General features: G+C 42.0%; 1 protein-coding gene across 1 annotated transcript; it reads right to left on the bottom strand.

Moving 5' to 3' along the window:
• Positions 1 to 321: 321 nt before the first annotated feature.
• Positions 322 to 1,479, bottom strand: LOC133446358 (trace amine-associated receptor 13c-like). Its single transcript, XM_061724375.1, has 2 exons — positions 1,307 to 1,479; positions 322 to 1,138 (listed from the first exon to the last, which is right to left on the bottom strand). The coding sequence occupies exons 1-2, from the start codon at positions 1,477 to 1,479 to the stop codon at positions 322 to 324; spliced, it is 990 nt and encodes a 329-aa protein (XP_061580359.1).
• Positions 1,480 to 12,026: the final 10,547 nt, after the last annotated feature.

Here is a 12,026-nt window from a genome sequence, read left to right on the forward strand (position 1 = left end):
AAATATAAGGTTTAAAAAAATTTAACTGCTCATTCATATTTAAGTATACCAATATAAAGTTGTATGCATGGAGCCAACTAGTAAATATGTATATATATGAACTGTGGCAATCAAACGTTTTGCAAGCAAAACTGATTTTATATTTATTGTAATGTATAAAGGACATTGATTAAATCATGTCAGAATTAAAGTGTTTGAAAGGGAAGTGTTGTGATGATTTCATCTCAACCATCTTGTCATACTCACTTATTAATGAGAGAAAATAATGCTATAACTCTTTTGCCAACAACATGACAGTCTCTGGTGGTACAGATGAGTTGTCTACAGTATGTTGGCCTCAGAGGAGCCTGGCTGCAATATGTGAAGAGTGACAATCAGCTTTACTGCTTTTCTAAACCAGGGGTAGAACATAGCATAGATCACAGGGTTTACACATGAGTTAAAATAGAACAAATAATATGCCAAATATACAGCAGAGCTATTGGAGATGTTGTTCCCTGCAAGAGAGACACAGTAATAAGGGCAGAAACAAAGTAGAAACACAACTGTTAGAACACCAAGAGTCCTGGCTGCTTTCAGCTCAGATTTCCTCACAGTCACAGTACCTGATTGCTGGAGGGTGACGGTTATAAAGTTAGAGCGCATGACACGGGCCTGAGACGCAGCCACCACAAAAACTCTCATGTACAGAACTATGATGGTAGTAATGGGAGCAATAAAGCTTACCACAAGGTCAACAGTTCCTGTGATGTAGTCAAACATGATCACACATTCACCGTAACACGAACTGTACCTGCCCGGTTGAGCAAGGTCATCCTTTACAGTAAGACCACCATAGAGAAGAGAACAGAGCCAATACAGACAAACACACATTTTAACTCGTTTATCTGTCACTCTGCTTGGGTAATGCAGAGGGTAACAGATGGCCACATAGCGGTCGACTGATATGAGCACCATGTGTCCTATTGAGGCACAAGTGATAGTGAAAAGCATGAAGAAATATAAAGAACATGAGACATCACCAAGTGACCAACATGTGGTTGTTAATAAGATTTCCCCTGGCATCAACAAGAGCCCGACGAGAAAATCTGAGACAGCCAGTGAGAGGAGGAGGACATTAGTGGGAGTGTGGAGCCGCCTGGAAAGAGACAGAAAAAAAAAGCATCACTGAATCAACAACCACAAAAGTTAGACAGAATAGCAGTAACTGGTTTAATCAGAGACATAATTTTCTACCAGCCCAAAAACATTTTACTGGTAAAACTGTATTATAAGAAGCAGATTGTATTGAGAAGTCTATCTCTGCCTGAAATGGGAGACTGAGATGATGATGAGCAGGTTGAGAGTCACAGTGAGCAGAGAGATGGACAACAGCACAACACGAAGGAGCACAAGTTCAGGCCAAGAAGATACAGGTTTCCTGCAGGAAATGTTGGAGAGATGTGGAAAGCAGAGATCTGCAGTGCTCTCTGTTTCCATCTTCAGAGACCTGCACGGACCTGCACCTCTGATCGCTTTCTGAGTGCGACTCATCATATAACTGATACCTCTCAACGTCTAGCTCCTCCTCTCTTCCTTATCTGTTGGACACTGACGTACCTCCATCATCACTGTAAACTTCAGACCACCCACTTCATCTTCCAAACAACCCAACTCACCTCCAATTTTTGCTCTCCTACTTGTCTTTATTCATTTTAATCTCACAACAGGCGGTGTCGTGGTTGTGTGTGAATGGCATGCCCGCCAAGTCTCTCGTTTTTGCTGGGAAACCATATTTTACCCCTCTTTCCCACCGTCCTTCCACATTAATATTTTCCCGCCTGCTGTAACATGGTTAGCAGTTCTCGCGACAACGGGAACAAACTCAGAACAAGAAATCAGAGACACGGAAGGATGTAATGAGAGAGAAGGCATTTCTGCTAAAAAAGCGATAGCGAATTTACTTTCCTAAAGAGGAGCAAGAGTTACGTGTTCTGTAAGATTTGTAACTGCGATTTTATGCCCCTTTTGCACTAGTACCACCTAAGCTCGGTTCTACCCGTTTTGCCCTTTTGCACTAGGGCTGAGACGGGTAGAGCCGCTCCAAGCCGATACTTTTTTCTGTAACCATTTCAGCGAGGTTCTATACGGGGCTGAACAGGGACTATTTCCGACGTCACCACCCTCTGCGCCAGTGATTGGTCGGGGGGCTGGCCCGTCAAACGTTTGAATCAGGAAGCGGGAGTCAGCGCGAGGCGACTCGCGGCGATTTTATTATACAGCACAAACGTCTGTTTGGTGATCCAACTCTGAGGTGCAGATGTTCATAAACCTGGTGGCTGTCGAGAAAATTAAAAAAGGGATGTAGACGGGCTGTTTTTTTCTCAGCCGCTCGTGGCTCCAGCTGATTTCTCATCTGCGCCGACACAAACAAAGGTGTTGCGCAATCGAGTACGTCACAGCAGCTTCACCCCAACCTGCCCACTTCTCCCCTGGCTGTGGAAAAACAAACGGGTAGAGGCGGGTAGAGTGGGTAGAGGCGTGACGAGCCGAGTCGGGCCAAGTAAGTCCTAGTGCAAAAGTGCCATTAGTGTCTCTCACGAGGGAAGGAGTAATGTCCATCAGCATGAAAAATCTGTGAAGCACAAACTAGAGGATTATGAGCACATAATTAGTAATTCATCTGATTGGTCCATATTTGATAGATCCTACTTTCTGCCATAACTTTTGAATGGTTTGATATAGAGACTCGTGGGTGGTGTCATCGGTTTTGACTCCTTCACCTTAATTGGTGCAAATTTGCCCCGCTCCTTCTTCTGATTGATCGATATTTGATAGTCCCTATTTTCTGCCATAACTTTTGAATGGTTTGACATAGAGAGTCGTGGGTGGTGTCATAGGACTCGGTTTTGACCCCTTCACATTAATTGGTGCAACTAGCCCCGCCCCTTCTTCTGATTGGTTGATATGTGATAGTTCCTTTTTTCTGACATAACTTTTAAATGGTTTGACATAAAGAGTCGTGGGTGGTGTCATCTGACTCGGTTTTGAGGACTTGACCTTTATTGGCATGAATCAGCCCCGCCCCTTCTTCTGATTTGTCGATATTTGATAGTCCCTATTTTCTGCCATATCTTTTGAATGGTTTGACATAGAGAGTCGTGGGTGGTGTCATCGGACTCGGTTTTGACTCCTTCACCTTAATTGGTGAAAATTAGCCCCGCCCCTTCTTCTGATTGGTCGATATGTGATAGTTCCTTTTTTCTGACCTAACTTTTGAATGGTTTGACATAAAGAGTCGTGGGTGGTGTCATCTGACTCAGTTTTGAGGACTTGACATTCATTGGCATGAATTAGCCCCGCCCCTTCTTCTGATTGGTCAATATCTGATAGTTCCTATTTTCTGCCATAATTTTTTTTTTTTTTTTTTATATTTTATTTTTATTTGGTATTTCAACAAAAACAAAACATAAGACAGACAGGGTCATCACAGGTGTATAGAAATGCATGTTGTTAAAACAAGATTGAATGGGTCCGGGTTACATTTTTATCAAAATGTACTGGGTCCTTAGTGTCCATGTGTGCAGGTTGGGGTGCTAGAGGATTTTAGATCCTTTACTCTTTTCTTGTAGATCCTAAGCGTTCCGTAGGAAGATGGAAGATGGCTCCCATTCTTACATAACTCACAAGTCCATTCTTTTTGTGCAGAGGGGAAATACAAAAGCAATGGCATATTTCTTCTACCAAACACATATACAGTAAATCATTTTAGGTTCAAATAGGACTTCCATTTTTCCCAGTATTTTTCACCTTTCTTGGTAACATGTCTCAAAGAAAAAGTCAATCGTTCCATATTGTAGATGTCATTAACTATTTCAATCCATTCAAGGATAGTAGGAGATTCTTTACTCAGCCATTTCCTGGTTATTGCTTTTTTACTAGCTACTAACAGTATTTGTAAGAGGTATCTGTCCTGTTTATTCAGTCCCGTCGGTACATTTCCTAAATATATAGCACTAAAATTGAAGATAAGTTCTGAGCTGATTATAAATCTGATCTCTTTCACTATGTCTATCCAATAGGAAGATATGTTTGGACATTCCCAAAAAATGTGAAAATGACCAGCTGACATGTTACCACACATTCTCCAGCACTGACCTTGTTCAGGGTTGTTACTTTGCGCTTTTTTAATACTTGGGGTTATAAAAAACCTTAAAATGTTTTTCCAGGTGTATTCCCTCCATAAGTCAGAACTTGATGTTGTACACATTGTCCTACATATATTTGACCAGTCATCTTCAGTCAAAGCTATGTTAGCTTCCTTCTCCCACCTTAATTTTACATACAAAGTGGAAAGACCCCTTTCCAGTTGTAGAGATGAATAAATCTTTGAGATCAATTTCCTATTAGAATTACCTTTGTATGCATCCGTAAATATCTTAATCAAACCCGTTCCTTTCTCTCCAATAGTTTTAATATTTGTTTCGAAATGATGTCTCATTTGAAGATACCTGAAGAAATCACATTTCTCGAAGTCATACTTTTTTGAGAGTTGTTCGAAGGTATCTAAATCTCTATTGGAGGATATCGTACAGTATGAAGTCATACCTGCATTTGTCCAAAGTTTAAATCTGTTATCAAATTTAGCTGGTGTAAATTCCGTGTCATGTGCCACCCAGCGTAATTTTCGTGCATTTCTTTCAAAATGTAGGTCTTTAAATTCCTTATACCAGATGTTTAAGGGGACTGCAATCCATTTAGTTCCTTTGTCCAGATGTTTCTTCAGAAGGGATTTGTCCCCCAATATAGATTGGAGAGGTATATTTATTTGATTTTGTTCAATGTCTTTCCATTTTGCATCATATGTAGGATCACACCAGCAAACCAAGAAACGTAATTGTGCTGCTTTATAGTAGTCTTCTAAGCAGGGTAAAGCCCTTCCTCCTCTGTCCTTGGGCAGTTGTAATGTCTGAAAACGAATCCTGGGCCTTTGCTTTCCCCAAATAAATGTTGAAATCAGTCTATTCCATTCACTGAATTGTTTGGGAGGGACATCAACAGGCAGTGATTGGAAAAGGTAAAGCAGTCTGGGTAATATATTCATTTTTATAGCATCTATTCGATTATACATATTCATTGGTAACAAAGACCAACGGTTTAAATCAGCTTTAATATCAGCTGTTATGGGAGTATAATTATATTCATAGGTGGCGGATAGCTCTCTTGGTATTTGTATTCCTAAGTATTTGATTTTGTCACCTTTCGAATTTAAAGTTACACAATCTATAAACATTGTCCTGTGGTTCATAATTAAAGGTAAGAGTTTGGGTTTTCTGTAAGTTTAATTTGTAACCGGAATATGAACCGAATACTTTAAGCAGACACAGTAATTTGGGTAAGCTAACATTAGGGTTGCTAAGCGTCACAAGAATGTCGTCCGCGTACAGACAGGCCTTGTGTTGTGTATCTCCCATCAATATACCTGTTATTTCATTATCTTCCCTGATTGCCTGTGCTAGTGGCTCAATAAAGGGCGCAAAAAGTGTGGGGCTGAGGGGGCACCCCTGTCGACACCCCCTCTCAAGAGAGATTGATTTACTTAAATTCCCATTTATTTTAATTCTAGCTGTAGGAGAGTAGTATAGAGATTTCAGACATCCAACTACCTGGTTGTTAAAACCAAACCGTCTAAGAACTGAATACAAATATTCCCATCGAACCGAATCAAAAGCTTTCTGAGCATCAAGGCTTATAGCTATCGATTCCATGTTATTGTTTGTCATCTGATCGATGAGGTGGAGGGCTCGTCTCACATTGTCCTGTGTCTGCCTGTTTTTTACAAAACCAGTTTGGTCTGTATCGATCAAATCTGGGATTATATTTTCCATTCGCTTTGCAAGTATTGACGCAAATAATCTATAGTCTATGTTTAAAACGTATATGGGTCTATAAGAACCGCACTCTGTTTTATCCTTACCCGCTTTGGGGATTACTGAAATGACTGCTTGTCTCCAGGACAGTGGAGTCTCCCCACCCTGAAGAACATAATTAAAACATTGCTTAAGAACTGGTATTATAATCTCTCTAAAGGTTTTATACCACTCCGATGGGTAGCCGTCTGTACCTGGCATTTTATTCGTTTTTAATCGTGATATAGCATTGTTTATTTCTTCTTCTGTTATCTCCTGGGTTATTATTTTATTCTGCTCTGTTCCTACAGATGGCAAGTCCAAAGACACTAAAAAATTTGATACGGCTGCTGACTCAGCTGCCTGAGGCTGAGCGTATAATTTTGCGTAATATTTTTCAAAACAGGTTTGTATGTCTTCCAGGTCATGACACATCTTATTGGTCTGAGGATCTTTTAATTTATGTATAGACCTCTCGGCCTGTTGTTTACGAATTCTCCAAGCAAGTAATTTTTTTGATTTCGCACCGTTCTCATAGAAATTTTGTTTAATTAGTTTGGCTCTCTTCTCTATCTGATTTTCATACAGGTTGTTTAAAGATTGTTTGGTATCCTGAATCTGATTTAAAACTTCAGTATCCTTGTATTTCACATGTTTACTCTCCAGAAACTTTAACCTTTCAGTCAGATCCTTAATTTGTTTCTCTTTCTCCTTTTTCTTCTGAGCTGACCACATGATAAGTTTACCTCTAATGACAGCTTTTGCAGCGTCCCACAGTGTGCTGGGAGACACTGCGCCATTGTCATTATGAGTCAAATAATCTTGAAACTCTCCCTTTACATATTTCTGGCAATGATGGTCATTCAAAAGATAAGTATTAAGTCTCCACAGTGTATCCTTGCGCTTACTATCAAGGTGCAGTGTTAAATATACCCCTGCGTGGTCAGAAATATCCCTTACCCCAATATTACATTTAGTAATCCTGTGTCGATCTGAATTAAACATAAAAAAATAGTCGATTCTTGAATATACAGAATGCGGATGGGAGAAAAAAGTAAAATGTCTATTAAGCGGGTGTAACTCTCTCCATACGTCTATCATGCCCAATTCTTTAAGTAATTTTTGAATATGTATTGCTTCGGATCTCAATTTTTTTGTTTTGTTTGAGGAGTCAATGGAGGGATTGAGTTGAATATTCCAGTCTCCCCCACACACCAACACGCCTGATACTTCCGTGTTTATTAAGTTAAAGACCTTTTTGATCAGCTGTTTATCATTTCCTGGTGGTCTGTAGACGTTCAATAATGTAACTTCTTTGTGATCAATTAAACCTTTCACCAGTAAGTAACATCCCTCTTTATCATTGATCTGTGAAGAGAACTGGAAGTTTACTTTGTTTGAAATTAATATCGCCACTCCCCTTGAACTTCCTTTTTCAAATGAAGAGTAATATGAATTTTTAAATCCCATCTTTTGCAACTTCTCATGTTCAACATTGGAGAGGTGTGTCTCTTGCCAGAAAATTATGTCTTGTTTTTCCCTTTTTACTTTGGCAATCGCTTTACTTCTTTTTATAGGATTGTTTAACCCATTCACATTCAGTGTAATTATGTTATAATGTTGATGGGGCATTTCAAACAGTACAAAGGAGAAAAAGATTCACCTGAACATTTAAACATCCCTGGATGACCTGAACACTGTAACTTCTGTCTGCAAATCAAAATGAAACTAAACATATAAACATCAAAAAATAATGACTTCCATCTCTGAAGTATGAACTCAACTTCTAGTTTGGGAGGGGAAGCCCTTAACCGTGAAGGGGCCCCTCTCAGTGCAAACCGACATCTCTGACTTAATGAAATCAGAGCAGTGCACATAAAATAAAAACAACATAGGTTCCCAGCTGCGGTCTATATCAATATACAGTTTAAACTTAGAAAGGAAAGTTGGTTTAATTTGTATTTATATTTCACAGCGCAGTCCGAGCTGGCATCAAGATATATTCTTACCCGTTTTTTTTTTTGTTTTTTTTTTACCAGTCGCGCAGTCATTTATAGTTGTTGGTTGTTTTCATTCAGCATCTTCCCCTCGCCTGAACCCCTTGAGCTTGTCCTGGATGCGCTGCAGGCGCACGCCTCGGCCCCGGCCCGCCGCCGCACCTGCTGTCACCCACGGGAGCCGTCTCCCTCCCGACGCAGGCGCACCCTCCGCCCGGGCCTCAGCTCCGCTGGTATCCGAGATTAAGCCCTTTTTCTTCAGGTCATCCGCTGCCTCCTGTGAGCTGTTGTATGTTACTTGACCGCTCTCGTAGAAAACCTTGAGTTTCGCCGGATAGAGTGTCTGAAAACGGATCGCTTTTTCTTTGAGTGCCTTTTTGGAGGCGGAGTAAGCCTTTCTTTTCATAACTATTTCGGTCGGGAAATCCTGTTCAAAGAACACTCGTCTACCTTCATGGTGGATCTCCTTTTTTTTCCAAGCCGATCGGAGGACGAGCTCTTTAGTTTTATACTCCAGGAAATAAATGATGATGGACCTCGGGTTGGAGCCCCGCGGCGGCTTCGCTCCGAGGGACCGGTGACAGCGCTGTATGCCGAGGGAGGGGTCGGGAAGGGACAGGTGGGTTTTAATGAACTTTTCAATAAATTCCTGTATGTTGTCCCCCTCGGCCTCCTCGGGAATACCGTGGATGCGTATGTTGTTTCGGCGTGACCGCGCCTCGAGGTCTGTCAGGTGGGCTTGGATGCTCTCCTGAAGCTCCAGGGTGCGGGAAAGTACTTCTCTGGATTCTGCGGTCCAATCCTCCACGTCCGCCACTCTCTGCTCCACTTCTTCAGTTCTGTCTGTGACTTCTTTTAAATCAGCACAGATAGCACTCAACTTCTGGTTAATTTCTCCTCTGAAGTCTGCCAATTCCCCCTTCAACAGCGCCATTGTGTCAGTAAACTCTTTTTTCATGTCCGAGCGAACCGCTTGTATCTCGGCAATGATGTTGGCCTGAATAGCCTCCATGGCCTCGTGCTCGGTGTGGATGCTAGCGACGTCGCTGGTGTCTTCACTTTCGCTCTGTGAATTGTCGTCTTCCCTCAACTTTTGCTGCGACTTTCCTCTCGTCCTTCTCGTCTTTCCCCCTCTCATGCTATAAAAACTACTTTTTAAGAAAGATAACTGATTTTTGTAGGGGTATAAGTGCGACCATCTGGGAGCCTGAGACTTATGCTGCTGCTGCCTGCTGCGCCATACCGGAAGACTGCCATAATTTTTTTTGAATGTTTTGAGAGAGTCGTGGGTGGTGTCATCCGCTAACTGTCAAGGCCTGAAGAATCTACATGCAAGTCATACAAGCGCTTCCACTGCAGCACGCCTGAACGTGCACAAGGGTGCGAGGGCCCGTTCATCGCTGCTTGCAACTTTAATTAGGGCCTGGGTGTGAAGGCCCTATTGTATATGTGGGATTTTTTTTTCTTCTTCCGACGAAATTAGGGCCTTTTTTCCCCCCTAAACGTGCCCCAAAAGTCATCAAATTTTGCACGCAAGCCAGGCCTGGCGAAAAATTTGATATTTAATGGTTTGCATTAATGGGCGTGGCCTAATGGCTCAAGGCCGCCCCCTAGAAAACTTTGTGCCTCAAGCCCCACAATACGGTTTGACGTACATGCACGAAAATCGGTACACACCAGTATCATGTCGCAACTTAAAAAAAAGTCTCCTGGCAGTCGGCCATTTTGAATTAAATGTGTTATTTTGGCGAAATATATGCCATTCCTTCGGCAGCTAATACGGCCCGAACCGCCACGTGCACCCAGGTGTGTTATACATCAAAATGTGTGTCTTGGTCCTGCGACAACGCGCATTAGTTTTCTCAAAAGTGTTACCGTGGCGACGATAGACGCCAAAAAGCGCGCCCCCCATTCATCTGATTGGTCCATATTTGATAGTTCCTACTTTCTGCCATAACTTTTGAATGGTTTGATATAGAGACTCGTGGGTGGTGTCATCGGTTTTGACTCCTTCACCTTAATTGGTGCAAATTAGCCCCGCCCCTTCTTCTGATTTGTCGATATGTGATAGTTCCTTTTTTCTGACATAACTTTTGAATGGTTTGACGTGGGTGGTGTCATCTGACTCGGTTTTGAGGACTTGACCTTCATTGGCATGAATTATCCCGGCCCCTTCTTCTGATTGGTCGATATGTGATAGTTCCTATTTTCTGCCATCATTTTTGAATGGTTTGATATAGAGAGTCGTGGGTGGTGTCATCCGCTAAATGTCCAAGGCCCTATTGTATCTGTAGGAATTTTTCTTTTTATTATTATTTTTCTGATGAAATGAGGGCCTTTTTGTCCCCTTAAACTTGCCCCAAAAAGTCACCAAATTTTGCATGCAAGCCAGGTCTGGCGAAAAATTTGATATTTAACGGTTTGCATTAATAGGCGTGGCATAATGGCTCAACAGCGCCCCCTAGAAAACTTTGTGCCTCAAGCCCCACAATACGGTTTGACATACATGCATGAAAATCGGTACACACCTGTATCATGTCGCAACTTAAAGGAGCTGTATGTAAGAGCAATAATAAAACGAATCATAAAATGACCCCGATATGTCAACAGACATTTAAAAATCATATTCATTTCAAATACTTATGTCTCTGACAACAGCACTCAAGCCAGGATATTCCAGTTTAAAAAGAGGAGTTGCAGCCCTCAACTGATGTTTATGTTGTCATTTTTTGTTTTGGCCTGAAGCTCCACCCTCCACCTATCTCCCAATCACGAAGTCACTATTGTTTCGGCATCCGGGTTGCCAGCTCGGCTCTAATTATCGCAGCCATGGCAGCCTACGTTCCTGCTGCATTCTGTAGCCTACCTGGCAACCTCTGGTCGGGGGGAGGAGGGGGAGGGTACACGCCGCTCAACAATATTTTGAAAGTGACTGCAGTACCAGTTTTGGCCATTTCTTACAGACGGCTCCTTTAAAGAAAAGTCTCTTGGCGCCATGGCCGAAACCGAATAGGAAGTCGGCCATTTTGAATTAATCGTGTAATTTTGGCGAAATTTATGCCATTCCTTCGGCAGTTAATACAGCCCGAACCGTAACGTGCACCCAGTTTTGAGTCCTTGAACAAAATTGGTGCAAATTAGCCCCGCCCCTTCTTCTGATTGGTTAATATTTGATAGTCCCTATTCTCTGCCATAACTTTTGAACGGGTTGTGATAAAGACATGTGGGTGGTGTCATCGGACTCGGTATTGAGTACTTGACACATAATTGGCCTGAATTAGCCCCTGCCCCTTCTTCTGATTGGTCAATATTTTGATAGTCCCTACTTTATGCATTAACTTTTGAATGGTATGACATAAAGAGTCGTGGGTGGTGTCATCGGACTCAGTTTTGAGTCCTTGAACAAAATTGGGGCAAATTAGCCCCGCCCCTTCTTCTGATTGGTTAATATTTGATAGTCCCTATTCTCTGCCATTACTTTTGAACGGGTTGTGATAAAGACATGTGGGTGGTGTCATCGGACTCGGTATTGAGTACTCGACACATAATTGGCCTGAATTATCCCCGCCCCTTCTTCTGATTGGTCAATATTTGATAGTCACTACTTACTGCAATAACTTTTGAATGGTATGACATAAAGACTCGTGGGTGGTGTCATCGGACTCGGTTTTGACTCCTTCACCTTAATTGGTGCAAATTAGCCCCGCCCCTTCATCTGATTGGTCGATATCTGATAGTTCCTACTTTTCTGCCATAACTTTTGAATGGTTTGATATAGAGAGTCGTGGCTGGTGTCATCCGGTAAATGTCCAGGCCTGAAGACATCTACATGCAAGTCATACAAGCGCTTCCTGCACGCTTGAACGTGCACAAGGGTGCCAGGGCCCGTTTATCGCTGCCTGCAGCTTTCATTACCATTGTAACCTTGGTAAGAAGTCTTTTTTTCAAACAGTGAAATCAAAAAGGAATTGCAGAAAGCTAAAGGCAAGTAAGTGGTGTGATATGCAGATTGGATAGGTGATGTAATAACTGTCCAATCTAGAGAAAGAGGGGGAGTGGTGAGGAAAGGGTTCTAAGGTTTATAAGAAAATGTTGTTAAGAAAGTATCCAGAGCAGCAGATCTCTGTGCAGATCTCTGAAG

The sequence above is a fragment of the Cololabis saira genome, chromosome 6 (genome assembly GCF_033807715.1).
Source record: "Cololabis saira isolate AMF1-May2022 chromosome 6, fColSai1.1, whole genome shotgun sequence".
NCBI lineage: Eukaryota > Metazoa > Chordata > Actinopteri > Beloniformes > Belonidae > Cololabis > Cololabis saira.

Bases quoted from the DNA above. Each gene is read 5' to 3' on its own strand.
- LOC133446358 (XM_061724375.1), bottom strand. From the start codon at position 1,479: ATGGAAACAGAGAGCACTGCAGATCTCTGCTTTCCACATCTCTCCAAC. The intron at 1,139-1,306 runs GCAGAGATAGAC...GTCTCTTTCCAG, and splicing joins ATCTCAGTCTCCCATTTCAG to GCGGCTCCACACTCCCACTA.